The following is a 27,947-nucleotide window of genomic DNA, read 5'->3' as shown; positions in this document are numbered from 1 at the left end:
CCTGGGCTGTGCTTCTGAGAATGGCTTTGGATTAAGCCCCAGATTAACAGTGGTTAGCACCAAACACAGCCTGGCTGGAAAATCAGCACCCAAACTGGGGAAGGGCTTGGGGCATCCAAATCCCAGCAGCTCCTCTGGAAATCCCAGTCGCTGATGGGAGCGTGGTCCAGGGGAAGCCCAGCTCCCACCAGGCATCCCCCTGCCCAGTGCTTGCAGGCTGGCAGCACAACCGGGTGTCCAGGGCTGTGCCTCACTTGTCCCTCTCACCCCGTCCTGCCCCGGTTTGGCCTCGGCACACCGTGGGGTTTCACCAACACTAGAGGGAGCAGGAACCCTCCCATGGCAGCGGGGTGTCTGCCGGGGCCCCTGACAGCGGGTTTGCTGTCCTCCGAAATCGCACCCGCCTCCGGACCTGCACAGGGCATGGGGTCTGCGGTTGTGGGTCCCGGTGCTGTGCCGGGCTGGGCCCTCGCGGCCGCGATGCACCATTCCCGGGGCAAAGCCACGCACACAACTCGCACGGTGCCGTGGGGGACTCGCGGGGAGGCAGGGGGTCCCGGGGGGAACGAGCCGGGTCTGTCCCAGTGACTCTTACAGGGTGGGTTGGCCAGCCTTGCTTTTCTTCCCCCCTCCCTTCCTTAAACCCATGCCTCGGTTTTCCTGCCTGGAAAAAGAGGGTTTGCTTTCATTTGCATCAGCCCGAAGGTCTGTTGGTCCTCTTCCCAGTGCTGCATGCATGAACCGGCGCAGAGGTTGCCCCAGGGAGTGCCACATTTCAAACACGAAGGAAAAGGCTCTTCCCAGGGTGGCGACGGTGCCTTCAAATCCTGACTGTGTGCCTGTTTGGAAGGGGCTTGTGTAAAACACCGGCTCCTGGGATGACAGGAGATCCCGGGTGAATTTTGTGCCCTATGATATAGGGGAGCTCAGTCTGCACAGCTTAATGCTTTGGAACGCGAGTGTTTTGTGCTATGGATCACCCTAAACCACATTTACCCAAAAGCTCCTCAATCCCTGTGAAAGAGGCCAGCTTTACAGCACATGGAAGCGCTTGTCCCGAGCACAGCAGGCTCAGCGCCCACCTGCACGGAGTTGTGCTCAGTGCGGTCGAGAGGGCATTGCACAAACGCCAAACAGGCCTGGCATCAATTTCCAGCCGGAATGCTAACGAAAGGCTGGCTAAGGAAGATTATACCTTGTTGTATCCCTGGGGTAGGAGGAGGGCATGGGGCAGCAAACACCCCCTTTCTCGAGGGGGATCCTGCCCTGCCATGAGCATTTCATGGCGCTTTGGGTGAGCAGCCACCCTGTTTGGTGCCTCAGTTTCCCCACAAGGATCTCTGCCTGCCGGCCAGTGCAGGGGGAAGCAGGGGAGCCCTCTGATCCCCTGAGAGCCTTTCTCTGGGACGGGGAGCAAGGTGGTGTGCTTCCCTCTACTATGGAAATAGGAAAGGTTTCAAAAGCAGCCGGTGTATTTCACCCCCCCACACACACAGACTTGCAACAGGGCAAGAGGGGAGGATGAAGAAGAGGGGCTGGTTATCAGGACGTGTCCTACCGTCCCTTTGGGAATATGAGTCACCTGAGCCTGCCATGGGCTCTGCCCCAGAGATGGAGCGCAGTCATGAAAACCACGCTGCTGCAAGGGTGAGCAGCCCACGCTTGCCCGGGTGATCCAGGGCCGCCCTCTCTTTCCTGGTTCTGCTAAGAAAAATAAATAAAAAAAAAGTAAATATTTTTCAGCTGGTTGCCACACTGCCTCAGCAGAAATATTTTCTGCTGCGTGAGAAGTCTGACACAGCATAAAGGGGAATGCTGCTCCTTGGCCAAGGGCTGCCTTATCTCTGCGCAGCCGGGCTCCTGTTTGTGCCGTCCGAGTTATCGCCCTGCCACAGCACCACGCTGCAGCCGGGCTGGGAGAGGCTGCCATGACTCAGCACCCTGCCGCGGTGCCCGGTGCTGGTGCGAACTCATTGCACTCAATTTATGATGGGAGAGCCCGCCACAGCAATACGGCAGAAATAGCTACAACATCCCGCTGCAGAAAACAGCCTTGAGTCCTGGGCATGGGAGTGAGAGCCCCGTCTGGCTCTGCCAGGCAGGCGATGCTGGTTTCAGAGCTGCCTTTCTGCCCGGATGTCTGAGAGGACCCTCAAAGTGTCCCTCTGGGCTGGGGTGGAACAGGGCCTGTGGGACGTTCCCTGACCTCCGTCTCAGCTCAGCCCCACAGAGATGCTGTTATTTGGGACTCCCTGGGAGAAAGGGGATCTGCTTAGTGCACGGTGCTGGGACGATGGCTTGGTGCTGTGGAGAGCTAGGCAAAATTAGTAACGACCTTGAGGCCAGTCCGTGATTCACCCACGAGTCCTGGGAGCACAGAGGTGCTGGGATGAGCTGCTGAACACCAGGGCCTCTGGCAGGGCAGCTGGAGACAGGCGCTGCCAAGGGCTGCCCCAAACACAGAGTTTTGGTGCATCACTCAGGGCAGGGGCTGCTCTCCCATGTGAGGGGTACACGGTGCAGGCAGCGCTCAAACAGCTACTCGGAGGCTGCAAAAGGGATTGCCCAGGCGCCATCCCATTTTGCTACTTGAATAAGTAAGGGGTGCCAGGTTGGAGTCAGGTCTCCCTTTCTGCCTTCCTAAAGCCAAGTCCCGACACAGAAACAGGTCTGGCTCTGTGCATTGCAGCATTAACTGCTTGAAAGGCACCAGGGGAACATAACCCATACAGAAAATGTGTTCCTGACCCAGCTGGTCCTATGCCACAAACAGGAGGAGAAAAGTCCTTGTCTGAGCTCAGCAATGCACTTCTTGGTCCCATCGGAGCCTTCCTTGCTCACAGGGATGTCTTTCATTAGCGAGTGCCTCAGGACTGTTAGGTCTGGGACACAGCTCTCGTGGTCCCCATCCAGTGCTGGGGGCTTTTTGCAGGGCTCTGTGGCTAAGGGAGCCTTCTCAAAGCAACGACAGGCAGAGCCAGCTAGACCTGCAGCAGGTGTAGTGCTGGCAGGACTGGCTAGGTGCCTTGGAGCTAACCTGCCCCTTAGAAAAAAGGATGCCGGAGCCTTGTTAGGGAGGAAAGTGAGGACATTTGCCCTTACACTGAAGTCTCTGGGGTTTAAATGTCTCCACACTGTACTTCTGGCCAGCACGGGTACAACCAAGCATCTTCCCGGAGCAGTGGGCTCCTCTGCTCTTCCTGCAGCACGACTTGGCTCAGTTTGCCCAAGGAGCCCTGGGCTCCCTTAGTGAGCACAGGAGAGGAAAGATGTGGGGAGGAGAGGAGAGCAGCCTTACCCTTCAGGAGTGAGAGTGCTCCCCAAGGCACGAGCACGGGCAAGGGCTGGGGGAAGCGGTGGAGGAAGGCGGCATCGGATGCCATTAGCAGCCAAGCGAAGGAGGCGGCTGGTGCCCGCTCTTGAGATTTGGAGCCACGTGTGCCTTGAGAGCACTGCAAAAGCCCTAGGATTTTCAGAGGCAGAGGTTTCATGCCTCTTTGCTAAGGTCCTGAGGATGGTCTCCAACCTGCCTAGAACGGCTGGGCTCACTCCCACGGGGGTTTCCCTCCCCAGCCTGTCCCACAGTGGGCGAGCCCAGACCCTCTGTGCTCCGTGGGCTGATCCTGACCTCCTGTGCCAGCATCTGTTTGGCCCTGTGGCTCTTCCTTTCCCGGGCCTGTAAAGCACCCAGGGTCCAGCCCTGGGCAATGGGTCTTTCTGGCCTCTTTCTGCTCTCCTGACTGTGAGTTTGAGCCCTGAATCAGCAGAGCTGTGTTTGCAAAATAACTGAGTCCAGGAGAATTCCCCGCTGACTTGTCAGAGTGCAGAGACACAGGAGGGCGAAGGCACCAGCACAGCCCCCAACTCCAGACCCTGTTTGTGCCTGCAGAACTGCAGGGCTACTGCAAACCACCAAGGGTCAGGACTTTCGGATCAGCCACAGTTCAGCTGGATTGCCAGCAAGAGAAAGCAGAGTGGTTGCATTGCAGGACTCCAGCGTGCGAGCACAGGGACGCAGTGTCACATGCAGGGCTGTGTCAATGCCTGAGGGCTTTTTGCTTTGTAGGTTTCCTAACCAGGGTGCTATGTTAACACATGGCACTGTGCTATTCCGTGGTATTATAATCACTTATTTCATCTGCATGGGCAGGAGACCCCAGAAGGGACCTTTTCTGTGGGTCTGATTTTCCATCCTCTGCTCACCTCTGGCTCTGGCAGTGTCCAGGGCCCTGGGGAACACACATTTAGGGATCCCCACATTGCTAGAGGAGCAGAGGGGAGGGCTCGGTGACTGAGAGTCAGCTCCCATCCTCCTGATCAGCTGTCTTGGTACACGCTCTGCTCTGGTGTGAATGCTGCCTTGGGGCACCAGGCAGTGGTGAAGGAGATCCCAAAATCCTGTCCTGTAACACCTCTCACCTGCCCTAAGAGAAAAAAATGATAGGAAAACTCAATTTATCCCATAGATACCAGGGCTGCACACGGGTGTGACTAGCAAACGGCGGCAGCTGATGTGTGGATGGAGGTACGCCTGTACGGCTGTCCGTATGCCAGCAGGCAGCAGAGCGAGACCCCAGCCCCACTAATAATGCAGCCCATTTCTGCTAAATCCAGGGGCAGAAAACAGGCTGTCCCATCTTGAGCACGGCCGGGCGCTGGCTTTTATCTCAGGTTGCAGCGAGGGTGGTGAGGAGCTATCTGGTGCGGGGCTTGCAGGGCGTGGGTGGCGATGGGCTGCCCGCGGGTGATAGAGGGGGACCTGGGCACGGCCAGGGCGGTGGGGTCCCGACCAGCCTCTGTCAGGCTGATAGTTGGGTGTTGTGCTACATTGCTGCGGCCGGGGATGCTACACCAGCCCGAGCATGGCAAGGCAAAGGAGAGCCCTGCTCTGGGAGAAGTGGTGCTGCAATGTGCAGCCCAGTCCAGCAGCAAAGTGTGCACCGTGCTGCGATGGAGACTCATCGCATACCTGGTCACAGCTGGAAAACCCCGTCTGGCTCCCTCACCCCCTGCCCCGTTGCTCTTCCCCTCTGCACCCCAGGCAGTGCTGCACCGACCATGTCCCTCACTCAAGCGGTCCCACTCGGATGTCCCCTCCAGCCCCGAGCTCGTGTGGGCTCATTTTGCAGCCCAGGGCAGAGGTTTTGGTAGGAAGCCACAGGCTGGAGCCTCTTGCCAGGAGCTTGTGTCCCTCTTGTGCTGAGCAGATGAAAACCCCAGCAAGGGTGAGGGGTGAGAGCAAACCATCAACTCGGTTATAGGCAGGAAAAACACTGCCTTAAATGGGACTGTCTTGGAGGCAGCTTGTCACGAATAAAAAAGCTGCTTTTGCCTATTTCTGGGTTGCTTTTGCCTGAGTTCCTGTGTTGAGGGATCACTCAGAAGCTGTTTAATTAAATCTGTAGCTTTTCCCTGAATATCCTGGCTCTGATGCCTCACCTTGTGCCTCTCGTCCCTTCACCTCACTCAGCTCTGAACCCCCCATAGCCTATGACTCTGGACTGGCTTTAGGGCTGAGTATGTCCGGGTGAATCCCCTTCCAGGGTCATAGGGACAGGGATGTATGAACGGCGTCAGGTCACATCTCCTGCCGTGCCCTGGGGGTCCTCTGTGCATTTCTGTTGCAACCAGCCCCCAACCTCCAGACAGTGTCACCTGAGACACAAATTTCAGAGCCAGGAGATTTCCTACAAAATTAAAGCAATACAGTAAAAGGCTCTAAGTCAAATAAAACACCGAGGCCCATGCTTGCATGATAACTAAGTCATTACATGGCATGAAATTCAGGCCAGAGCAGTCAGAGCAAGGGGTGCTCTGCACCTCTTGGAGTCAGGCCTAAAGGGTACAAGGGGTTAAACCTGGATCCTGAAATTAGAGATCCATGATAAGGGCAGAGAGGCATTCATTTAACCTGCAGTTATATTTTCCCTTAGTTTATTGTTACGGCACAGAAATGATTTGAAATGTCTTTGTGTTGAAAGCAGAGTGCCTCGGGCGATGAGCCACAGCTAAATTAGATAAGTCTCCTTGCGGTAATAACATCAAGCTCTCTGCCTGCTTGCTGTAAAACTCCAGTCTGCTCCGAATCTCCACCATGGTGCGCCCGCACCTCTTCTGTTTGTGGTCTTTCCTATTCTCCCGTTCCCTCCTAAGGAAAAAAATTGCATTTTCAGAAATTCTCCTTGGCTTTCATTTTCAGGCCAGTAACCAGACAGTCCCAGCTAGGGAAAGCTGTATAAATTATGGTGATTCAGACCAGCCTGCTGCTGCTCTGCATTTTCCTGAATTCGTCATTGACCACATCCTGAATGGGTTTAGAGCAGCCGCTCTGCTGGTTTCCTTACAGTCTGTGAGCATTTTGTAAGGCTTTGCTCTGGTCCCGAATTTGGGGTTCACCTGGAGAGTAGCCTGAAGTCCTCGTTTGCCCCAAGCACCATTTCTGGAGCAACCCTTTACAGGGTATCTGCATCAGCAGTGTGGTGGGGGCAAGTTAGCTCTGGCCTTCAAGGTAAATCAAGGCACCAGTGCTAGACTGGACACAGCCAAAAGGACCAGTGGGATAGAAGTAGGCTGAAGCTCATATATGAATTTACAGCCCAGCGTGGCTGTAAAACGTCATTGCTGTTATGGACTCTCCACATCCAGAGGCGTACAAGTCTCTGATACAACCCTAACCCGATTAGCTGGCTGATTCACCTGCTATTATTCCTTTCCTATGAGTGCCCGTCCTACGGGATTTAAAGAGTTTAAAGAATTACTGTGGGTATAAAAGAAGTCATTAAAAGGAATCAATACAGAAAAGCAGCACCAGATGAGCTGGAATGACTTCAGCCTCTCTTCCTCCTCTCTTTCCTTTTTCTTCCCCCTTCCCCTTCCCCTCAGTTCTTTGTGGCCATTGTTAACCATCTTGTGAAGAAGTGGTCCTGCTCCTGCAACTGCACCAGCAAAACCAGACCCTGAACGGGTCAAAGCGTGGGACCAGGACCTGAGGTTTCTCACTGCAAGCCACGTCTCTGCCTGCTTTTCTGCAGAGTCCAGAAAAACAGCATTTATTAACCACAGATTCTTGTTAATAGTAATACTGCAGTTAATACTCTCCTCCAAGCCTCTGTGTTTGATGTGGTCAAGCTTGTCCCAGCTTTGCACTCCTCCTGCTCTCTGCCACCTGTCCCCGAGCTTTTTTATACTGCTGGATCAAATGCAGAAAAAAAGCATCATTATCTTTTCCCTTTTAAAGTTCAGCTCTGCGGAGCTGAAAATGAGTCTCCTAATCACAGATGAGGCAAATGCATTGCTAATAATAGACCCAGGTGTAGCTTGGATTTTGTTTTCAGTGGGGGTCTGCCAGGAAATGCAGACTACAGGACGAGAGAAGTAATAAATGAACAGGCCATGGTGGCTCATTTATTGTCATCCCTCAGCTGAGCGTACAGCTGTTTGGGTCAGCTCCGTGCTCAGTTGTATGGGCTGGCTGACTCACATAGTGGGAATATCTGCCTGTGAATTTAGGCTTGCACATATTTGATTTCACTCTTTGAGTCCTGTCTTATTGAAAATTGACAGCTTCTGAAGTCTTCAGATCTCCTTAAGAGCCAAGGGCGTGTGACCGTTTGTCTGCTCTTTAGGTGAGGAACTAAAGCAAGCGCTGGCCACCTGCACGATACATTTATCTGTGCTGAGCAGCCTCCGCTCCACATTGTGTTATCAGACCACTCCGGTGGCTCACTTGCTGCTGAAAGGGACCTGCGGGCCTTGCTTAGGGTTCAGAAATTTAAAAAAATGAATAAAGCCTCCTAGGACCTGAAGCAAGGAGCTGAAATGTGACTATAGACGTGAACCACCCCAACTGGATCATAGTGATGGGCTTGTGCCACTGCTCAGTGTGGCTCTGATGAGGTCAATGGACCAGTATCGACCTGTAACTGGAATGGGTCAGAGGTCTGGATGAAAACTCCTAAACTGCCTACAGACAGACCCAAAGTCCACGGTCTTGTCAGGATGCCCTACACCTCATGCATCCTGGCTTTGCCTTTCTAAGCATGTGAGCACAGCTTCACCTGAAGCCTGAAAAACAGGAAAGCATGCATGTAGTTCAACGGGAAGGTGACACCCAGAGTCAAACAAAAGCCTTTGGTCAGACCTTGAACTGATGGAAGTGGATGTTGCTGGTCCGGTTGTAACATGGCAGGTCCTGCTATCCTTGTGCAAGGCATTTAATTTCCCAGCAGGGAGAGGCCGGTGAGGTGCCTGCCTTGTTAATACTGTACACACATTGAAAGAGCAGAGGACCCTGCCCCAAGTCAGAGCCTGCCCCGGCACCGGCATCCCACACAGGTATTCCTTGAAACCTGGAGCACAAGGAGGTGATCGCTGTTTCATTAACACCACGCATGGCTGCACATCCATGGATCTCCAGCACACGGTTCAGGTGTGGAGGAACTGGACTGACAGGCTGATGTTTTCCACACTTTTGCCTGATGAAAGGTGCCTGCTTAGGAAAATGGACAGGGGCTTCTCTGCGGGTCTGTGTATCCAGAGCTGCAGAGCTGCGGCCAAGGGCAACAGCACTCAGCATCCCCAAGAGTGTGCTCCCATGCAGAAGGGCCTGTGAAGTGCCTAATTTCATAAATCAGGTCATCTATCCCGTCAGAGAAATATCCCTCAAGCTTAAAGAGCCTGTAAATCCTGCAGAGGACTCAAAGGTTCGGTGCTGCTGGCATGAAGCTGTTGTAAAGCACCTTGCACATGGGTCAGTGCCTGCTGCAGGCTGCAGGACATGGGGCGGCATGTGCATGCCTGTGGTGAGCGGGCAGTCACAGGGGGAAGGAGAGGGAGATAAGGGGGTATTTTGTCCTGGGCCTGCCTGTTAAGCAAGTCACAGGGCTTTTTCCTTGAAAACCACACCTCACTGCAGACTGACCACTCCGTGGACAGACCGACCCACCGCTGGTGGGGACCCCCACCCCAGCCCCGGCCAATGACCCCGCAGCGCAGGACGGGGAGGAGCTGCCGGCAGGGGATAAAAGCCTCCGCGGGGTCTGCAGCTCAGCTACGGGGTCTGCGTCCGCCTCCAGCTCTGAGCAAAGCCGCCTGCCACCATGGTGCACTGGACAGCCGAAGAGAAGCAGCTCATCGCCAGCATCTGGAGCAAGGTCAACGTGGAGGAATGTGGTGCCGAGGCCCTGGCCAGGTAAGTCCAGGTCCTGGGCATCTGCTCAGCTGCACGCTGGATAGAGAAACTGTGGCAATTGCATTTGGGAGCATTAACGTGCCTGTGTCTGCTTGTGTCCCTCCATCTCTCCCCAGGCTGCTGATCGTCTACCCCTGGACCCAGAGGTTCTTTGAGAGCTTTGGGAACCTCTCCAGCCCCACCGCCATCATTGGCAACCCCAAAGTCCGTGCCCATGGCAAGAAAGTGCTCACCTCCTTCGGGGAAGCTGTCAAGAACCTGGAAAACCTCAAGGCGACCTATGCCAAGCTGTCCGAGCTGCACTGCGAGAAGCTGCACGTGGACCCTGAGAACTTCAGGGTGAGCTGTGCTTGGGGCTCGACCCTCTCTCCCTCCATCTTGCAGAATATCTCAGTGCCTGGGGGGTTTCAAACAAGCATAAATGACATCTTTTTTAGTTACCAAACAGAAAGGGGCTGGCTTGGATGGAAAATGGGGGAGAGAGGAAGGCTGGGCATTTGATAAAGCCAGGGAAATGACAGGCTCCAGGCTGTGAGGGGTTGGGCACAAATATAGGAAGATGCTCTGAAAGCCTGGAGGCTCGTGCAGGCATGGCTTGAGAAAAGTGGGAGAAGGCTGTAGGGAGGCCAAGTAGGGCTGAGGTTGGAGAGCATGGAAGGAAGTGCCCGAAGGGTGCTGCCGCTGTGTCGGTGCCACGTGCAGCCTCTCCCCGGCACCTCCTGGCCCCAGGGATGGGGACCAGTTCGTGTCCCCTTTTTCCAAGGCTGGCAGACGTGGGAGGAGAGGGAAAAGCAAGTGTGGGATGGTCAGGGACTGGACACTGATGGGAAGAGATGCAGTCTGGGATTAGAGACAGAGAGGACAGGTCTGAGCGTGGGGACGAGGTCAGCAGATGAGGGAGAGGAGCAGGAGGGGAATGAAGCAAAAGAGATCAGGGTGCAAGGGGGCGAGAAGCTGCTGTGGGTGACGAGAGGGAGCAGTTCAGGCTGGAAGGGATTGAGGGGGCTGGATGTGGCTGATGGCCTCTGTTTCAGTCCTGTTTAAGCTCGACTTTGGGGATGTAGCAGGTAGACCTTGCACTGACCTAACCCTCTGCTCAAGTAGGCATGGGGTTTCACAGCAGAAAAAAAAAAAAAAAAAAAAGAAAAGGTCTGGAAATAAAGTCTAGAGGCTGGAAAAAGCAGGTGTGAGACGAAGCAGAGACAGAGGAGGTGGACACTGGTGCATGTGGTCAGCACAGCACTATTTTCCTGCACAGAGAATTCAGCTAAAAGAGCTTCCCTGGGTCGCAGCCTCCAGGACCCACCAGCGCAGCTGGGTTCCCTCCAGCCCCTGGTCCCTGGGTCCTGCGCAGGGCGAAGGGCTGCTCAGCACCGTGCTGACCTGATTTCCTTCCTTCTCTTCTCCAGCTCCTGGGAGACATCCTCATCATTGTGCTGGCTGCACAATTCACCAAGGACTTCACCCCTGCCTGCCAGGCCACTTGGCAGAAGCTGGTTGGCGTGGTGGCCCATGCTCTGGCCTACAAGTACCATTAATCCCTCTGGAGGCAGATGTGTCTGTAACAGTCAATAAAAAAATCCATATTTTCTGGACTTCTTAGTGTGCTCCTCTGTCTCTGCGGCTGCCTGTGGGGTGGGAGGGAGGGAACAAGGGGCAAGAAAGGAGGAAGATGGGAGCATCACGCTCCAGAAAGGCGGTCAGGCTGGCCAGAGGGGAGGCTACTTTCCCTGGCTATTTGGGCTCTCTCTGAAAGGCATCAGCCTACTCCCTGCTGCCCTTTCCTGCCTGCCCGGTGGGGCTGGTCCCGGACTTCCGCGCACAAAGTGATGCTGGGGTGTCCCTCACATGCGGAGGTCCGGTGGGACATCTGGGGATACTGGCGTCTAAAGCATCGATGGGCACATCCCAGCCCACCTAGTGCCTCTGAGCTTGCTGAAGACTCCAGGGTGGGGAATTCTGACCTATTCTGTGCAGAAGGCCAACCTGCAGGGCAAGCAAGGGCCCCTCTGGCCCTGAACCTCTCAACCTGTGATGCATGCAAGGATATAAATTTGTAGAGATTCACTGAAGCCAGCTTAGAGATTCACTGAAGCTTCAGAGTAGGCAGAAATTTGGCCCTTCATATTCTAGTACTGATGTATTTTTAAGAAGTTGATCAAAAGCATTTTCTGAATCAGCAATGAAAATGCTCTTACCATTACTCTTGTGTATTTTGATCAGAATATGGTATCTAAAAGAAAATGTGTATGATCCCAAGAGGAAGGGATGAGGGCAGCTTTTAAACAGGACTGATCAGAGCTTTTTGTTACTGAGATTGGCTTAACGGAAGAGTGTTTTTTCACTGGAATGGAAGGATTCTGTGTAAGCACATCAGTTTCAACAATGCTTTTCCAGGAATAACTTAAAAAACAACAAGGACAGAGATGTTGGTGTCTCAGAATGATGAAATCCTTGTTTTGCATGATTTAGGAATAAATTTTCTGCCTTTCTCCTGATAAAGCGGGGTTTTGCACTTATGAACCCTCTATCCTACACAGCCAGCCTGTCTGACAGGCAAACGATCCAGCCCCGCTGACAGTGCCGAGAACATCCTGGGCTGGGGGAAAAGAAAAAGAAAAAAAACCCCAGAAACCAGTCCAGCTTTCCTGCAGCATGCCATTCAGTCAGCAACTGGGCGTTTCAGCGTGATTTCAGGAGGTAAGACCATTCTCCATGTCTTTTTCCAGTTAGCACAAAAGTGCAGTTCAAAACCTTGGAAGTTGCCACCAAACAGAAAAGGTCTCCTCCACTTGAGGCACGGGCGGACATAACATTGACAGAATGACTGTGGGTGCATCCAGCAGCACACATTCTGTCTGTGTGTTTATACCTCTGGGTCCCGAACCAGCAAACGCTTGCACAGTGGCTGTGCACCTCAGCAATATGTTTTCGCACCGGTGTCTGTGAATGTCTTAATTCTCTCATTCTGTTCCTCCTCTCCCACCCTGTGCCAAGGACGATCCCAGTGGTGATGTGGAGCATCCTGCTCCCTGACCGTGCACTACGGCCAGCACCTGGATGGTCCTGTCAGCCTTAATCTGCAATTAGAGGTACAGGCAAGGGGCAGGATGCGGTGCTGGTGTTGCAGAGCCAACGTGCCAGGCTTTCCAAGTGAGAGTTGCCCCTCTCTTGTGTGAAGCAAGAGCAAAGTTATGACCACCAGCAGCCCATCTGACCCCAAAGGGGGGTTAGAGGCGAGCCCTGGATGCAGGCTAGACGAACACCATGGCAAGCCTGGTGTTGAAATGACACTGCCTAGCGCTAGCAGTGTTGCATCAGTAGCTCTAACATCTCTTTACAAAGGAAGCGGTGTCAGCAGTGCCGCCTTCCTTTGCAGCCGGGGAATGGAGCAGCACAGGGGAAGTGGCTTGACCGAGGCACCTCCAGCAGCTGGTGGCAAAGCAGGAATCAAATGTGCATTTCCAGGCCGTCATGCTGTGCAGACTGTCCTCTTTGGGGAGGACAGCCCAGCCTCATCAGCGCAGTGACAGGGGCAAGAGCAGTGCTGGTGTTTTACCATGAGATAAAATGGCCATCGGGGCGTTTCTGCAGCGGCGGTGCAGAGTGACGCTGGGATGCTCGGGCAGGGCTGGGAGCCACGAAGTGCCCCAGGGACGGTGAGACATCAGCTTGGTCCTTAGCAGTTGGCTAACAGCAGTTGGCTCGTGTTCAGGACCTGACTTCTGCCTTGCCCTCCATTATGCCATTTCAGTGAGCCCCAGATGCTCCCCGTGAGCCCCAGGATCTCTGCATGGTGCAGGCAGCCTTTTGGAGCCCAGAGTCCCTTCGAAGTGGTTCCAGCCCTCCGTGGCCTGACCAAGGCAGGGCTGGCTGATGCACATTCCTGTTTTCCTGCCTGCTGCTTCCACTCCAGGTCTCCCTGCCCTCAGCTGGGAGACCACGAGATGCTGGCGCAGAGTGGGGTGAGCCCAGACAGGGCTGTTCAGCTGGGAAAGGAAGATCACAGCGAATAAAGTGGGAACAAAGACACCGTTGAGATCTACTGGCTTAAGACACAAGAAATTGCATGTTTCAGAGGAGAGAGAAGAGGCTGGCCTGGATCCAGAGCATCAGAGGCTGGGTACAGCTGCCGCTCCTGCTGATAAGGGCTCTGGTAAAGCTTGGCGCGGGACACTGCCTGCTGCAATCAGAGTGACCAATAAATTCTGCTTCTTTCAGAAAGGCTGTCACTGTAGCTGCCTTTTGCCGTTGTCAGGATGGTTTATCTATAAAAAGGGAAGGCTCCCGTCCACGGAAGTGGGCATGGCCCAGTGTGGGGCCAAGAGATGAAGAGCGACTTAGGGGATCTTCCACCCACACCAAAGGGAACAGCCAACTGGAAGGATGCTCGAGGGAAGAGTCCTGAGCATAGTGACATCCGTCTCAGGCAGACAGCAAAAGGGCCCCTAGTTTTCCTTCTGGGATAAGCTGGGGATGAGCATGCTGCAAGGTATTGCTGTGGGTGCACCAGGGGAAAGGAGATCGCCCTTTGACTCTGTGAACTGGAGAAAAGCTACAGAAATGGCCTCTACTTGGCATGTTGTCATGAGCATTTCCCCTCCCACCCTGTGCCACCAAACAGCCCCTCAACAGACAACCCCTGCACTGGGAGCTCTGAGCATCCAAAAATTGCCAGCCAGGCCTCTGCCCCCAAGCCATAAAGCAGGTGATTTTAAAATGTACTTAAAATGAACTCTTTCTTATAAAAATGGATGAGATGGATGGATCCCCTGGGGAAGCCCCAAGCAGAGCACAGGGCTGGACTGTCTGGGCTGGGCTGTCGTGCCTTAGTTCTTTGCCAAGCGTCTCTCTGCAGTCTCACAGCGTACAGGGCTGCATACAGTGAATGCTCGTGGTGTCCTGACCAAGATGGCCCTGCCATCCTTGCAGGCACCTTCGGGGCTGTATCTGCTTGACTGTGAGCTCATGCCTCTGACCGTGTTACGGACCGCTGCCCGACTGTTGTAAACAGCCTCTGGGCCTGCCCAACATAGCAGGTTTTCTTAAAATGTCTTTGTAGCTGACTAATCTTAAAACTAAAAAGCCCTTGGAAGTCTTTCACAGGGAGTTTAGTCTCATGCTTTTTCCTCCTGTCAGCTAACTGCCCCGTGGCACTAATGCAATTGCTGGAGATGATGTGAAAAGCACTTTGAAGGAATCACTTGCCGGGACGGGACGGTGTTCTCCGTCAGGGACACTGCGAGCTCGGGAGATGCTGCTGCCCACAGCAGTGAGCAAGGAGGAGCCGCACGGGCTGGGGAGGGACAGGGCTGAAGGAGAAGGAAGGAAAGATAAGGCGGAGCTCAGCCAGCCCCAGGAGCTGTTCATCCTTTGCTTCTTCTCTTGGTTTAGCATCTCACCTCACGCCTGGGATGGGGATTTGAAACTGCCCTCGTGGGATGGTGCATCTGAGCTGCTCTGGTGCCGAGGTACCGCAGGACTGGTGCCACCAGTTCTCCAGTCCACTCTGCTAATAAAGAATCTGGAAGCTGTGTCTGCAGCTTTACTGACGTTATGGCCTCCTCATTTCTGATGTCTATATTAACTGAGAAAGCATGTGCACGAACCAATTTGCACACAGAGCGGAACTAGAGTGGCAATTAGAGAATTTAGCTTAAGGTCAGGTCACCGGTTACAGCTGAAGGCAGAGCTCAGGACCTGACTGTATCACAGACTTCTTGCATGATTTTAAGTGCATGAATGCATCCTTCAGTGCATCAGGACCCCGTTTGCAAAACTATACTGGTAAGAATACTTTTATTCTTTGACGCATATTAGCTGTCATATTATAATCACGCATAATTAGCTGTCATAATTAGCTGACGCATATTAGGTTCCCACTCCCCTGTTAGTGGGAAACACCTTGGATCAAGATGCCCTGTCAAGGAGGAGGGTGGAAAAAAGTCACAACTTTCAAAGATACAGTAACTGCAGGGAGTAATGGTATTGACCAGAGGTAAGGCTGGAAGAACTTATTGACAGTTTTATTTGGAGCAGGCAGAGAAGAGACAAGATAGTGCTCCTCAGATTTGTAAAGATGGTTGCCAAGAAGAAGACAGGAGGCCAGACTTCATCCTGCATGCAGTGAGAGATCACCCCTGCAAGGCTGTTTCTTAGGGTTGAATTATTTTATGTGAACAAGCAATCTGATCAAGACAGCTCTACCAACAGTAGAAATGCTGCTTTTCCAGGGCAGCTTATTTCTTTTGGGGTATGAGGTATGCTATATATCAAAATAACTCTTTTTTCTGGTATAAGCAGTGTCTGCACTGAAGAGTTTGTCAGTGCTAGTACCTGATATAGCAAAACCATCCAACTTTTGCCATGCAGACAAGGTTTTATAGCATATTTCTGCTAGCAGTCTGAAAAAATAAGCATGGTTCCCTATTTGGTTCTGCCTTTTATTTGGTTTACACCATTTCTGATTTGGTCAGGCTCAGAACTGTGCCCCAAAGCCACCCAGTTATTAGACTAAGGGACAGTCATCAGTCCCATACAGTAATGAGGCATTCAAAATCTAAAATAAAATACATGCGGTGTTGTCCTCTTCCTGGAGGGCCAGCAAATAAAATTAACATTGGGCTGGTTTTGCACAGTATAGCCTGGTCCTAGACTCCTGCTGGTGTTGGGTGGGACTGGCATGGGTGACGTGTCCGGCTTGTACTCCTCATAGGACTAAGGCTAGGGGTAACACCATGTTCTTGAGACCCATAACTCAGAGTCACGCCTTTGAGGTGGATCCACTTTCTCTGATGACAGGGAATTGCACTAGAGATGGGAAATAGGAGAGCTTAGGCTCAGAACAGCATGGACAACAACGATGGACAAAGACGATGGACAACAACTCTGAAGCTCTTTGCTAGGACAGACAAGAAAGGAGGCTCTCCATTTAAAGCATGGGGCCTAGATTTGGGAGTGATCATTCAATCCTTGTTTCCCAGTAAGCCTGTGGTCCTTCGAGCTGGGGTGGATGATGCCTAGAGCTGTTCAGGATGAATCCCCGGAGTGCAGGGCACCAGTGCACCATTAAGAGTCTGAAAACACGTTCAAGGTGGAGACGGCAAACTCGTTGAACGTCACTGCCTGTCTTCTTGGGTCTGCAGTGCATGTTCAGCCCCCAGCCTCCAGCTGCCTCGCAACACTGGAAACCCAGAGCTGGGGAGGAGCTGTGCAGGCAGCTCCATCTGCGCTCGGGGCCGTGAATACAAGTACATGGGTATGAGATGATGCTTGTCCACTCAAAGGCAGAGGGAGGAAAGGGCCTCTTTTCCCCTTGGACAGCATCCAAAATTGCTATCTTTCCTTGTGCAGCCCAGCTCCATCCCCAGCCCCAACCAATAGCTACGTGAGCTGAGATTAGGACAAGCCATTACTAGTGTATAAAAAATCTCTGGGCAGACTTCAGCTCCACCTCCTCGTCATTGTTCAGGGAAGCCCCAGGCAAACCTTCTTGCTTGACACCATGGTGCACTGGACAGCCGAAGAGAAGCAGCTCATCACCGGCCTCTGGGGCAAGGTCAATGTGGACCAATGCGGTGCCGAGGCCCTGGCCAGGTAGGTCCAGCTCCCGGGCATCTGCTCAGCTGCACCCTGGATAGAGAAACCACTCCAGTCACGGGAGCATTAACGTGCCTGTGTCTGCTTGTGTCCCTCCATCTCTCCCCAGGCTGCTGATTGTCTACCCCTGGACCCAGAGGTTCTTCGCTTCCTTTGGAAACCTCTCCAGCCCCACTGACATCATCACATGCCATGGTCCATGCCCATGGCAGGAAAGTGCTCACCTCCTTCAGGGAAGCTGTCAAGAACCTGGACAACATCAAGAAATGTTTTGTTCAGCTGAGCAAACTCCACTGTGAGAAGCTGCACGTGGACCCCGAGAACTTCAGGGTGAGCCGTGCTCGGGCTCCAGCCTCAGCTGGGCAGAGGTTTCTGTTCTCTGGAGGGGGCTTTAGGGGTCTCTGAGGTGTCTGACAGTCAGTGAGACCTAGAGAGAAACCCTGAGGCTGCCTGAGCCTGGGAGCCAGCTGAGGGCAGAGGTGGTGGAGGGGAAGGGGGAGTGAATATGCATATTTGGGGAGAATAGAGAGGAGTTATGGGGCTGGGATCTGTGAGAGCAGGGACCCAGGCAGGCGAGGTGGATGGGGATGAAACACAGAGTTGAATACATGCCGGTAGGGAGCAACGTTGGTTTGGAGCAGCCAGAGACCAGAAGGGAAAAAACCGAGACGGGGTTTGGAGGGAATAGCTGAGCTTGGCTATGATGGAGTGGTTAAACCAGGAGAGAAAATAAACACAGCCACTTCAGCAGAAGGAGGGGATCTGAGCCAAGAGAAAGCAAGGGTGGGTAGGGATATGAAAGGAAAGGATAAACCCAGTCGAAGCAGAGGGAGGACATTGCACAGCAGGCAAAGGAAGGTATGTGGGGAGGAGGATCCAGCACATCCAGGCATCCTGGTGAGTGCCAGAGATGCAAGCTGTGCAAGGAGCCTGGTGCTCTGCACGGGGCTGTGATAAATCCGTTCCTTGCTTTGTGATGAATTCCCCAATAACCAGCATCCACGTGCGAACACCTGGGTGGTGCAATGGTGGGGAGGGAGGTGGGGGGCTGCACTGGGCTGACAGCTTCTCCTCCCTCCATTGCCAGCTCCTGGGTGACATCCTCATCATCGTCCTGGCCACCCACTTCAGCAAGGACTTCACCCCTGCCTGCCAGTCCACCTGGCAGAAGATGGTCCATGTGGTGGCCCACACGCTGGCCCACGAGTACAACTGAGCCTCCCGCAAGCATTCATGCCCAGAGATGTTCCCAGCTCATGGAGAAACATCCCCTGGTTCTGCTGGTGTCTAATTGCCAAATGAACACCAACAGCTTCAGCCATGAAGAGGTGTCTGCCTCTCTGTGGGAATGGGATGGGGGCCACCCCAGGGTGCTGGCGAAAGGGAAGGGGATGCTCACACACACGGGGTAATATGAACCGTGGTCCTGTCCATGAATTCATGCCAGCGAGACTCATCTAAGCTTCACAATCCAGGGGAACATTCAAGACAAAAACCAAATAAACACACTACAAAATACAAACAGAAATACTCTGGTGCTTTTTTGAGACATCAGGCAACATCGTTGGGTTTAATGTTTTAAGTCTTTTGTGGATTAAGTGGAACAAAACTTTGTACAGAAACATGCAGTGGGAGAAGTGGCAGTGAGATTAGGTGAATCGTTTGTAATTTCCTTCATGGAAGGAAAAATGCTTTTTTTGGTGGTGGTGGTTTTTTTTTTTTTTGTCTAAATCATTGTAATTCTCAGAATATTAAAGGCAGAATGTAATAGACACAACTATCTATTATGGCAAAAAATATGCCAAGAATGGTAATTTCATATACAGGAAGGACAGAGCATTTGCTCTCACTATCCCTACACCTAACTTTCCACAAGCAAAACGAAGTTCCCTGAAGAGTCTCCATGCCACGCAGAGGATCGGGGCCCTCACCAGCCTCCTGTCCTCCTTTCAGACTCACAGCATCCCCACAGCACCGAGAGCAGCTCAGGGACATGTTTGGGGTTTCTGGGTGGTGAATTCCTCCCGCCCCTTATCAGAGAGAAGGCAGAGCAAATGGCTCCAGAGCAGGTCTGAAGTAAACACCGCACTGTTCAGCCTGGAGGGCTGGGGAACAGTGTCACCCCCCAGTCCCAGGGTCCTTTGGCCAAGCCCCCCCTGAAGTGAGCAGGCAGAGGAGAACCGGTGCAGCCAGCAGAAAAACGGTGGCAGCCCGCAGCCCATGGCCAATGCCAACGCATTGCTCCGTGGTCATCCAGACCCCCTGGACCAGCTGGCGTTCCTGTGCGCTGCCTGGGCTCGGCCCCACCAGCTCCATCCCCAGCTCCAGCGCCTGCATCCCACCCCACCACCTCCAGGCTGCTCTGCTGGAGACAGGAGCAGATCTGCAGTCCCAGGAGAGCCAGCTGCCTCTCCCACCACTTGGGAGGACCACTGCTCCTCCAGCTGCTGAATCACTAGGTCAGGCACTGTCTCCTGCTGCGCATCTGCACAGACCCCAGTATACCCGGTCTTCCTCACCTCCCCTGGGGCCCTGCGAGCCAACACCATGCAGACAATTGGTGTGCCCTGTGTTATAACATCTCCTTTCCGGCCTTGCTTGACCTTTGCTAACAGGCTTTTTGAGACAGGAGCTCTCTCTGACTGCAAGCAACTGCCCGTGGTTTTCTTACTGTTACCCTAAAGTTAGCAAACTGTTAAATAGCTGATAGGCAAGAAGAAGGAGAACCCAAAGCCTGACAGGACCTGCAAGAAGAGGACAAGAGCAACTGCTTGCACACTGCTGGTGCATTCAGAGGGAGGACCCAACAGCCCCCAGTCCGAGTCTTCTGCCTCACGGCCATGCAGCCCACCATGGTTTGTACCATCCGAGGGGCACCAAGCCCTGCATGCACCTTCCTCCGAGGGCTTATGCGGCACTTGCGCGGTGCCGTGCTCGGGCTTTGCGTGGAGATAAATGCCACCCTTCAGCAGGGAGCTGCAGAGCTGGAAATCAAAGGCAGGGGGAGGGCGGCCCGCCAGCCCGTCCCAGTGGTGGATCTGGGCATCTTGCCCTGGAGCCCCACCCTGATGCCGCGTCCCTTCCCTCGGGGTGCCAGGGCTGTGCCCCCCCCCGGGGGGCCCAGCCAATGGAGGGGTGCATGAGGCAGAGGAGGGGCCCAGCGTAGTGTATAAAAGTGGGGACAGGGAGAGCCGCTTGCCAGCGTGCGATCCCCTCGGGAGCAAGAGCCGAGACTTCCTCCGTACCTGCCGGCAGCCGGACGCTACCCGCCACCTGCCACCATGGTGCACTGGACAGCCGAAGAGAAGCAGCTCATCACCGGCCTCTGGGGCAAGGTCAATGTGGACCAATGCGGTGGCGAGGCCCTGGCCAGGTAGGTCCAGCTCCCGGGCATCTGCTCAGCTGCACCCTGGATAGAGAAACTGTGGCAATTGCATTTGGGAGCGTTAACGTGCCTGTGTCTGCTTGTGTCCCTCCATCTCTCCCCAGGCTGCTGATCGTCTACCCCTGGACCCAGAGGTTCTTCGCTTCCTTCGGGAACCTCGCCACTGCCAGCGCCATCACCAGCAATGCCATGGTCCACGCCCATGGCAAGAAAGTGCTCACCTCCTTCGGGGAAGCTGTCAAGAACCTGGACAACATCAAGAACACCTTCGCCCAGCTGTCCGAGCTGCACTGTGACAAGCTGCATGTGGACCCTGAGAACTTCAAGGTGAGCCATGCTCCTGACCAGGGGACCCATGCTCCCCACCGCGTCTCTGTGGGCGGTTTCTCCCATAACCCTGAGCCCCGCCATGTGAGGGGTTTACCCTAGACATGCCGGTGCAGGAGGAAGAGGGGCTGGTGGTTGGGGCGAGGGGGAGACGCAGGAGAAGGACAGAGAGGGAAGGGACCAACCTGCAGCTTGGTGAGAAAACACCGAAGGGGCTGAGAGGTGAGGGTTACGGAGAGACCGTCTGGAGGGTGCAAGCGAGGATGCACGGGAGACGGGAAGGTGGTGAGGAGGTGGTTTCAGTGCAGAAAGGGAGGGGGAGAGTAAAGCGAAAGCGGTTGTTGAGCAGGAAGAGGTTTGAGCCAAGGGGAAAGTGAAGGAGCAAGAGCGAAGCTTGGCACAGAGGAGAAAGGAGAGATGAGTGAGGAGCAAGAGATGGTGGCTCGATGCCAAAAGCAAAAGAGGAATGGGACCTAGAGGGAGAGAAAACTTTGGCTCCTGCGTCCCTGCAGCTGAGAGTTTCCCAGTGGGGAAGTAACCCCAACGTTTGTCACCGTGGCTGGCAGAGATCCCCCCAGCATGAGCTCATTGTTCATGCCAGGGCGCTTTGCAGTGCCGAGTGCCGGCTCCTGCCGCGCGGCAGACACTCAGCTGGGGCTTCTGCTCAGGAGAAACTCCCAAACGAAGCCAGAAGGGAGAAAGAAAAATCTGATCGACAAAATTTCTGGAGAATTTTTGGTTGCTCTTCCCATAGAAGTAGCGGAACCTGAATCTTTAGAGTAAAAGCAGAGACAAACTTAAGGTACATCTTAAAAAGGACTCCAGGGAGATTTTTAAGCCTACAAAATGGAGGTTTCCCTGGGTCTAACGCGAGTGCTTGCGTGGGGATCTGCAGGCTCCTGGGCATTGCTAACTCGAGGGTGCTCTTGTCCCCCCAGCTCCTGGGTGACATCCTGATCATCGTCCTGGCCGCCCACTTCGGCAAGGATTTCACTCCTGACTGCCAGGCTGCCTGGAAAAAGCTGGTCAATGCGGTGGCCCACGCTCTGGCCCGCAAATACCACTAAAGCATCAGCAGGAAAGCCCTGGCAGCGTCCTCCAGCTGCGTGTCGTGCACCGGCTGACATGCTGCTCTGGATCTGACAGCTTGTAACAGCCAAATAAAGCTCATCCCGTGAAGTCTCCACTGAGTCCGTGTGTCCCTAAGAGGCTGGAGGGGTTGGGGGGACGGGGACCTGGGGCACCCACAGGCTGACTGGGGTGTAAGCTTGAGCAGGGTGGGCATTTTGCTCCCAAAAAATACCACCTCCCTTTGTTCTGTATGTTTTTGAGGGGGTTGTGTGGGATTTGCCGCTGGAAATCATACTTAGTATTGGGTAGATACAGCCCTGCTACCTCTGTGGTCACACACTGGGAAGTTTGCATTGAGGAACTAGTCAGTATTCTACTGTGAAACCTGTGTGTTTTCTTGCAAGCAAGGGGAACTTGGAGGATTCATATTTTTTAGGGAGGATCAACAAAGTGAAGACTTTAATCTACCCTGGCTTATTCCTAGCAGAAAGCCTACAAGAAATTAGCTGACTCATACTGGCCAAGCAGCCAGCTGGGTGGGGGTAGCTTTTAGATAAACATTTTGCTATCAAGACCTGTCCAGACTTTGTTTATGCACTTCTTTTTCACCCTGTGCCGCCCATTCTGCAATTATGGGGGGCCCAATCCTGCTAATAGTGGTGACTATTAATAATTTTCTGCATGTGAGTATCAATCGATGCTCTGTGCACGCAGAGTGTTTTGGGTGTTTAAGTGTCTGCAGAGCAGGACTCTCCAGGGTAGAGTTTGTTCTTGGCATGGGAAGCACCGTCTGCCCCGTCTGAACTGAGCATGATGCAGTAAAAGCAATGGTTAGCTGAAAAGACATGCTTACTTTTTAAAGGGAAAAAAGAGGGCATAGCTATATATCCCAGTATCTCTGATACCCTGTTTGCCCTGTGTCCTATCCCTGCTTCATCCACATTTGTGGGCATCCCACTCTCTGCCCCTGACCCACTGGAGGGTACTAAAAGCCCTCTGTGACCCATAAATGCCCCTTCTCACACACATCACTCGAAGGAAGAGACATGTTGTTTCTGGTGTCAAGGCAGACACTGAGAAGGTGAGAAGATGATTCGTAGTAAGTCCCAAAGTGCTTTCCGCCCTGCGGGGAGTCTGGGCAGGCACAGAGTGCAGTGTCTTGGTCAGGTGTCCAGGGTCACAAAAAAAACAGATTCTTACACGATTTTTTCATACGTTTCATGATAGACATTCATAGACTTTCATAGGAACATGATTGTTCACAGACTTCAGGAAGAAATGACTGAATTATTTGAACAAGTAGGTCTTCTGCAAGCAAGGTGTCTGGGGTAGAAATGGGCTGAGCAGACCTCCCGGGAGCAGGGACGAGGGTTTCCATCCCCTGCACCCGACAGTATGGCAGGATGGGTAACGGTGCCCACCGGCACTGGCCGTGGCTTCAGTCCCCGTCCCCAGCCCCAGTTGGGGGACGACACCCCAGTCCCTGTCCCCCCAGCAAACAGATCCTGCGGGATGTCCTCTCCCCGTGCTGCTTTGCCTGCTCCCATTTTGTCTCCTGCGTGAAGGCACAACCCCACCGCGGGAGCCGACAACCCCCCGGGCGACGCCCGGTGCAGTGCGGTGCTGGCAGCCTGGAGGGGCCGAGAAGGCGGTGCAGGAGGGTGGGCACCGGCAGCAGCCCGGCGGCATTTTGCCTGTGTGTTCTCTCCCCCATGCATGCACCCAGGCAGTGCTCGACTTGATTTATCGCCATGCTCCAGCACACCAGCCCACGTGCACTAGATTTTCTTGAGAAAAGGCAGATGTAGGCAACTCTACTGTAGGCAACTCTACTGTTCATCCCTATTCCATTGAAAAAAAGTCTACAACTAAAGGGGGAAAGAGATATTCTCAGGCTGAAAATCTCCCTCAGTATTTTCTTTCTTTTAGTTGATTTTCCTCCTATGCCTGTATTTTCAGTAAAAGGCCAAGAAGACACTTAGCAGGAGGTGGTCCATGGAGGAAGGCAAGCCCCGATGTCTGAGGACAAGCTTGGTCAGCTCTTTAGCTCTGCTGCAGCCCAGCCATCCAAACAGCCCACCTCCTGCCCGGTCCGACAAGACCCAGCGCCTCTTACTTGGTCCAATCCAAATCCTATGGAAAACAACAGGAAGACAGTGGATTTCCCCAGGTGCCTTTGTATCAGGATCAAAATCCCCGCGCTTTCAGCAAGGACAGTGTTTCTTGGGTTTTTATGCAGAAAATAAAACGGGAGAGGCCCCCCCCCATGCAAGGGCATTGCTCCTGGCGAGGGTGCATCACCTCCAGCATGCTCAGGGGTGTCCCAGGGGAGCAATTCACATGAAGCCCAAACATCTCCTCCTGCCAAAGGAGGCTGGGCACGGCCTGGCTGAACGTGAGGGAAAACGTGGAATACGGCGGCCTTGTCAGGGCAGGTTCAGAAGGGAAAGGCCCTGGGCTCCCCCCGGGCTGGACATCCCTGAGCTGAGCTTTTGCTGCTTTTTGAGCCCACAGCAGATCCTGCAGTGGCAAACTTTGTGTTCAAAGCCCATTTCACCTGCCCTTTATGGATGTGGATGAAAGCAGAAATGCAATGAAAAGGGTGATCCTGTTTGATACTTGCTCCCTGTCCAGCAGCACTGCATCTGGCTGGTCCTTTTACATCTGAGGGGAGAACACTTGGGCGAGCTTCTTCCTGCTCCAAAAGGGACAAGTAAACCAAGCAGGACAAGTTCTGTTACAGGAGGAGGACAATAGGGTTAATGCAGATTTCAGCTGCAAAGCCTGACATCCTCTGAACAACTGCAGCATTGCCCACAGCTCCTGGTGGTGCAAGGAGACTGGAGTCCTCCTGCAGCGCAGGTATCTGCATGGTTTGCTGGTGGCAGACCCCCCCCGGGTTGCTCTGCCACAGGCTATATTTTGGCAGGGGCATTCATCATTTCGCTGATAGAGGCTAAGGCAAGGCAGGGTCCAGCATTTGGGAGAGCCAAGGCACAAGGCTCACACCCCATTGAGTCCCATGCACACGTGTTAAATCGTGATGGACTATCGCACAGTGGCTTGTGCAGCCCTTTCTCTGCAAAGGGGCCCACGTCTGGTAGGTGAAATGGAGAACTGCCTGCACAGAGCGGGAGGCATAAAGCTCTTGAGATCAGGATAACCGGAGGCCCCTTCTCAGCGTGCCACGCCCTGGCCATCCCCTTCTGCTGCCCCGCTGGTGGGGACCCCCACCCCAGCCCCGGCCAATGACCCCGCAGCGCAGGACGGGGAGGAGCTGCCGGCAGGGGATAAAAGCCTCCGCGGGGTCTGCAGCTCAGCTACGGGGTCTGTGTCCGCCTCCAGCTCTGAGCAAAGCCGCCTGCCACCATGGTGCACTGGACAGCCGAAGAGAAGCAGCTCATCGCCAGCGTCTGGAGCAAGGTCAACGTGGAGGAATGCGGTGCCGAGGCCCTGGCCAGGTAAGTCCAGCTCCTGGGCATCTGCTCAGCTGCACGCTGGATAGAGAAACTGTGGCAATTGCATTTGGGAGCATTAACGTGCCTGTGTCTGCTTGTGTCCCTCCATCTCTCCCCAGGCTGCTGATCGTCTACCCCTGGACCCAGAGGTTCTTCGCTTCCTTCGGGAACCTCTCCAGCCCCACCGCCATCATTGGCAACCCTAAGGTCCGTGCCCATGGCAGGAAAGTGCTCACCTCCTTCGGGGAAGCTGTCAAGAACCTGGACAACATTAAGGCGACCTACGCCAAGCTGTCCGAGCTGCACTGCGAGAAGCTGCACGTGGACCCCGAGAACTTCAGGGTGAGCCATGTTTGCAGTCCCAGCCCCTTCCCTATGTCGTGTGGGGAAAGTCAGATTTTGCTTTGCAGCTGGGGTATTGCCTCCAACAACACTGTCTAGGGGCACTTTCTTTGGCTGGTGGAGGCAGAGTCCCTATGTAGTACCCTAGCGAGATGATAGCTTGTGCAGGACTGTCTGCAAGAGTGTGGGTGACTTTCACACTAAAAAGTCCAATTTTTAGTACCAGCACAGCAACGGGGAGGAGAAGGTATTGGGAGATTGTTACCTGAAAGAGATCTGGTTGGGGACAAAAGAAACAAACCCGGGGAAGGTGCAGCATGGGCTGGAGGAGTGAGAGGCAGAGGGAAGCTAAGCAGAGCATTTAAGGAAAACATAGGTCCTATAGCAAGATAAGCAGCTAGTGTGCTCGAAAATCACAGAGCAGGTGTCTGCCTTGTCCAGCATGGACTGCCTGTCTAGATGGGGCACTCCGTCCTCCTCCAACACTTTTAAATAAAAATGGATCATTTTCTTCATTTACTTCTAAAGAGAAAAAGAAAAACCAAAAACATCATTTTGCAGGGTGGGTCTCAGGCCAAATTTCTTTAGCATCCCAAAAATGGGGGGAAATAGTTTCAACGTTCTTTCTTTCATTCTTTTTTTTTTATATATATATAAGAATAAAGCAAATATTGTTTGCCCAAAACCAAGAGCTTTCTATGCAAAGACTGAGGATTTCGTTGTAGCAGTCCCGGGGAACGGGGAGTGAGCCAGTCCCTGCAGCCCCAGGGCTGCTCCGATGAGGCAGGGGGGCTGAGGAGGAAGAGGAGGAGTGTGCAGCTTGTGAGAGTCCTTTCAGGAGGGGAACTCAGCCTCAGGGAGAAGTCAGGAGAAAGGAAAGGCAGCCTATGGGTTGCAGGGTGGTGTGGGATGGGAAGGAGAGGGACCAGAGGGAAGTCTGCAGCAAGAAAACCAGGGAGACAGAGAGCTTGCATAAAGGAAGAAGCTAGAGACATGGCAGGACAGGGTGGGGTTGGTGGAGTTGTGTGCAGCAAGAGCGCAGAGCCTTCTTTGAGAGGTTGTGGATCCAACAGCTCAGCCCCAGCTCAGGGATGTCCGGTCCCCACTCCGTGGTCTGCTGCAGCACAATGGTTCAAGCAGCACTAACCCTCTCTGTTTTCCTCTTTCTCCTCCAGCTCCTTGGAGACATCCTAATCATTGTCCTGGCTTCCCACTTCGCCAGGGATTTCACCCCTGCTTGCCAGTTTGCCTGGCAAAAGCTGGTCAGTGTCGTGGCTCACGCTCTGGCCCGCAAGTACCACTGAGCATCCCGGGACCGGCCGTGCGAGGAAGAGTCCCTGCTCTGCCACAAGCACCTCTGAGCACAAGGAGATGCCCTTTGGGTATCCCATCTAATAAATGCCTCCCAGCACCATGTCTGCAGAGTCTCCCTGTCTCTGTGCTGGGGAAGGAGGCGGGCCAGGGGAGTTTGTGCTGTCAAACGCAATGCCGTCCGCGTGTAGGTGTATTTCTTGTTTCTGAGGGCTGTTGCGGACAGAGTTTTCTTAACTCTGCGGTGCTCTCATGTGCGCTCCCTGCCAGTGCACACACGGGGGTCTGTGAAGCAAAAACTCCTGCAAAGGGCCCTGACGCCTGGGAGTGTTTCAGAGAGGGTCATGGCAATAATGAGGCATTGCAAAGGATCCACGTCTGTTCTCCCAGCTCTACGTTAATGTGAAATAAGGTGAAGCCAGCACTACCCGGAGCACAGAACTCCCAGCCAAGCCGTTGCTGCACTCAGGGAGCTGGAACCTGCCTTGCCCTGCTCTAGGGCTGAGGATGCACCATCTCCTTTTAGAGCAGCTGATACAGGAGAAAACCTTTGAACTCTGACTCTTGGGAGGTTCAGGAGACGTCCACTTCTTCTAGCTATATCAGCTGGCCTAACAGGAGATACTGCTTCCCCAGGGGGGATTTGTCATGCTGACACACATAGCAGACCCTCATCCCCAGGCACCCACAGTCCCAAAGACCCCCTCTCTCCAGACCGAGGGCATTCAGTTCCCAACATCACCTGGCAAACAAACCCACTATGCTAACTGGTATCTTGGGCTTTGCTGTGCCTGGCCCTCCTTCTCCCATCTGAGGGGCCTTCGTGGTGCATGGAGCGAGGCTGTGGGTCAGGCTTGGTTGTTCATTCATTGGGACAAAGGTGATGGTCAATTTTTTTTTAGCTATTTTATTATACAAAACAGGAAAAAACATAAAAATGGTTAGGACTGTGTTTGTCTTACTCTTAAATCTTGTCTTAAACCAAGACTGGAGACTCCTTGCACAAGGGGGCTGACAAGCAGTGCTGTTTACGGCACCTGGTGCAGCAGAGTTCTGGCTGTGATAGAAGTTTCTGGAGTTACCAGGGAAGACACTGTTGTTTTGGGTCATAATCTTTCAGAACATGCCCTCATCTTACCTGGGTTCAGCAGGCTTCTCCTATGCACCAGATCTGGAGGTTTTTGTACAGAGAATAGCGCAGCTCCTGGAAACGCTGTGCAGCCAACAGCAGTGCAGCCCACGTGCTGGCCCTGCTTCAAGCAGG

General features: G+C 53.7%; 3 protein-coding genes and 1 pseudogene across 3 annotated transcripts; all 4 read left to right on the top strand.

The window, feature by feature from the left end:
• Positions 1 to 8,520: 8,520 nt before the first annotated feature.
• Positions 8,521 to 10,754, top strand: LOC140649007 (hemoglobin subunit rho). The gene is made up of 3 exons (XM_072855603.1): positions 8,521 to 9,190; positions 9,307 to 9,529; positions 10,600 to 10,754. The coding sequence occupies exons 1-3, from the start codon at positions 9,099 to 9,101 to the stop codon at positions 10,726 to 10,728; spliced, it is 444 nt and encodes a 147-aa protein (XP_072711704.1). The 5' UTR covers positions 8,521 to 9,098; the 3' UTR covers positions 10,729 to 10,754.
• A 5,711-nt stretch (positions 10,755 to 16,465) lies between these two features.
• Positions 16,466 to 20,167, top strand: LOC140646706 (hemoglobin subunit beta-like; annotated as a pseudogene).
• LOC140646704 (hemoglobin subunit beta) lies at positions 19,977 to 21,685 on the top strand. The gene is made up of 3 exons (XM_072851065.1): positions 19,977 to 20,162; positions 20,279 to 20,501; positions 21,440 to 21,685. Exons 1-3 carry the CDS (start codon positions 20,071 to 20,073, stop codon positions 21,566 to 21,568), a joined length of 444 nt encoding a protein of 147 aa, XP_072707166.1. The 5' UTR covers positions 19,977 to 20,070; the 3' UTR covers positions 21,569 to 21,685.
• Positions 21,686 to 21,741: 56 nt separating this feature from the next.
• LOC140646707 (hemoglobin subunit epsilon) lies at positions 21,742 to 27,012 on the top strand. Its single transcript, XM_072851066.1, has 4 exons — positions 21,742 to 24,434; positions 24,918 to 25,033; positions 25,150 to 25,372; positions 26,548 to 27,012. Exons 2-4 carry the CDS (start codon positions 24,942 to 24,944, stop codon positions 26,674 to 26,676), a joined length of 444 nt encoding a protein of 147 aa, XP_072707167.1. The 5' UTR covers positions 21,742 to 24,434; positions 24,918 to 24,941; the 3' UTR covers positions 26,677 to 27,012.
• Positions 27,013 to 27,947: the final 935 nt, after the last annotated feature.

The sequence above is a fragment of the Ciconia boyciana genome, chromosome 1, assembly GCF_034638445.1.
Source record: "Ciconia boyciana chromosome 1, ASM3463844v1, whole genome shotgun sequence".
NCBI lineage: Eukaryota > Metazoa > Chordata > Aves > Ciconiiformes > Ciconiidae > Ciconia > Ciconia boyciana.
This window is presented reverse-complemented; position numbering and strand designations above follow the sequence as displayed.

Bases quoted from the DNA above. Each gene is read 5' to 3' on its own strand.
- LOC140649007 (XM_072855603.1), top strand. From the start codon at position 9,099: ATGGTGCACTGGACAGCCGAAGAGAAGCAGCTCATCGCCAGCATCTGG. The intron at 9,191-9,306 runs GTAAGTCCAGGT...ATCTCTCCCCAG, and splicing joins GGTGCCGAGGCCCTGGCCAG to GCTGCTGATCGTCTACCCCT. The intron at 9,530-10,599 runs GTGAGCTGTGCT...TCTCTTCTCCAG, and splicing joins TGGACCCTGAGAACTTCAGG to CTCCTGGGAGACATCCTCAT.
- LOC140646704 (XM_072851065.1), top strand. From the start codon at position 20,071: ATGGTGCACTGGACAGCCGAAGAGAAGCAGCTCATCACCGGCCTCTGG. The intron at 20,163-20,278 runs GTAGGTCCAGCT...ATCTCTCCCCAG, and splicing joins GGTGGCGAGGCCCTGGCCAG to GCTGCTGATCGTCTACCCCT. The intron at 20,502-21,439 runs GTGAGCCATGCT...TTGTCCCCCCAG, and splicing joins TGGACCCTGAGAACTTCAAG to CTCCTGGGTGACATCCTGAT.
- LOC140646707 (XM_072851066.1), top strand. From the start codon at position 24,942: ATGGTGCACTGGACAGCCGAAGAGAAGCAGCTCATCGCCAGCGTCTGG. The intron at 25,034-25,149 runs GTAAGTCCAGCT...ATCTCTCCCCAG, and splicing joins GGTGCCGAGGCCCTGGCCAG to GCTGCTGATCGTCTACCCCT. The intron at 25,373-26,547 runs GTGAGCCATGTT...TTTCTCCTCCAG, and splicing joins TGGACCCCGAGAACTTCAGG to CTCCTTGGAGACATCCTAAT.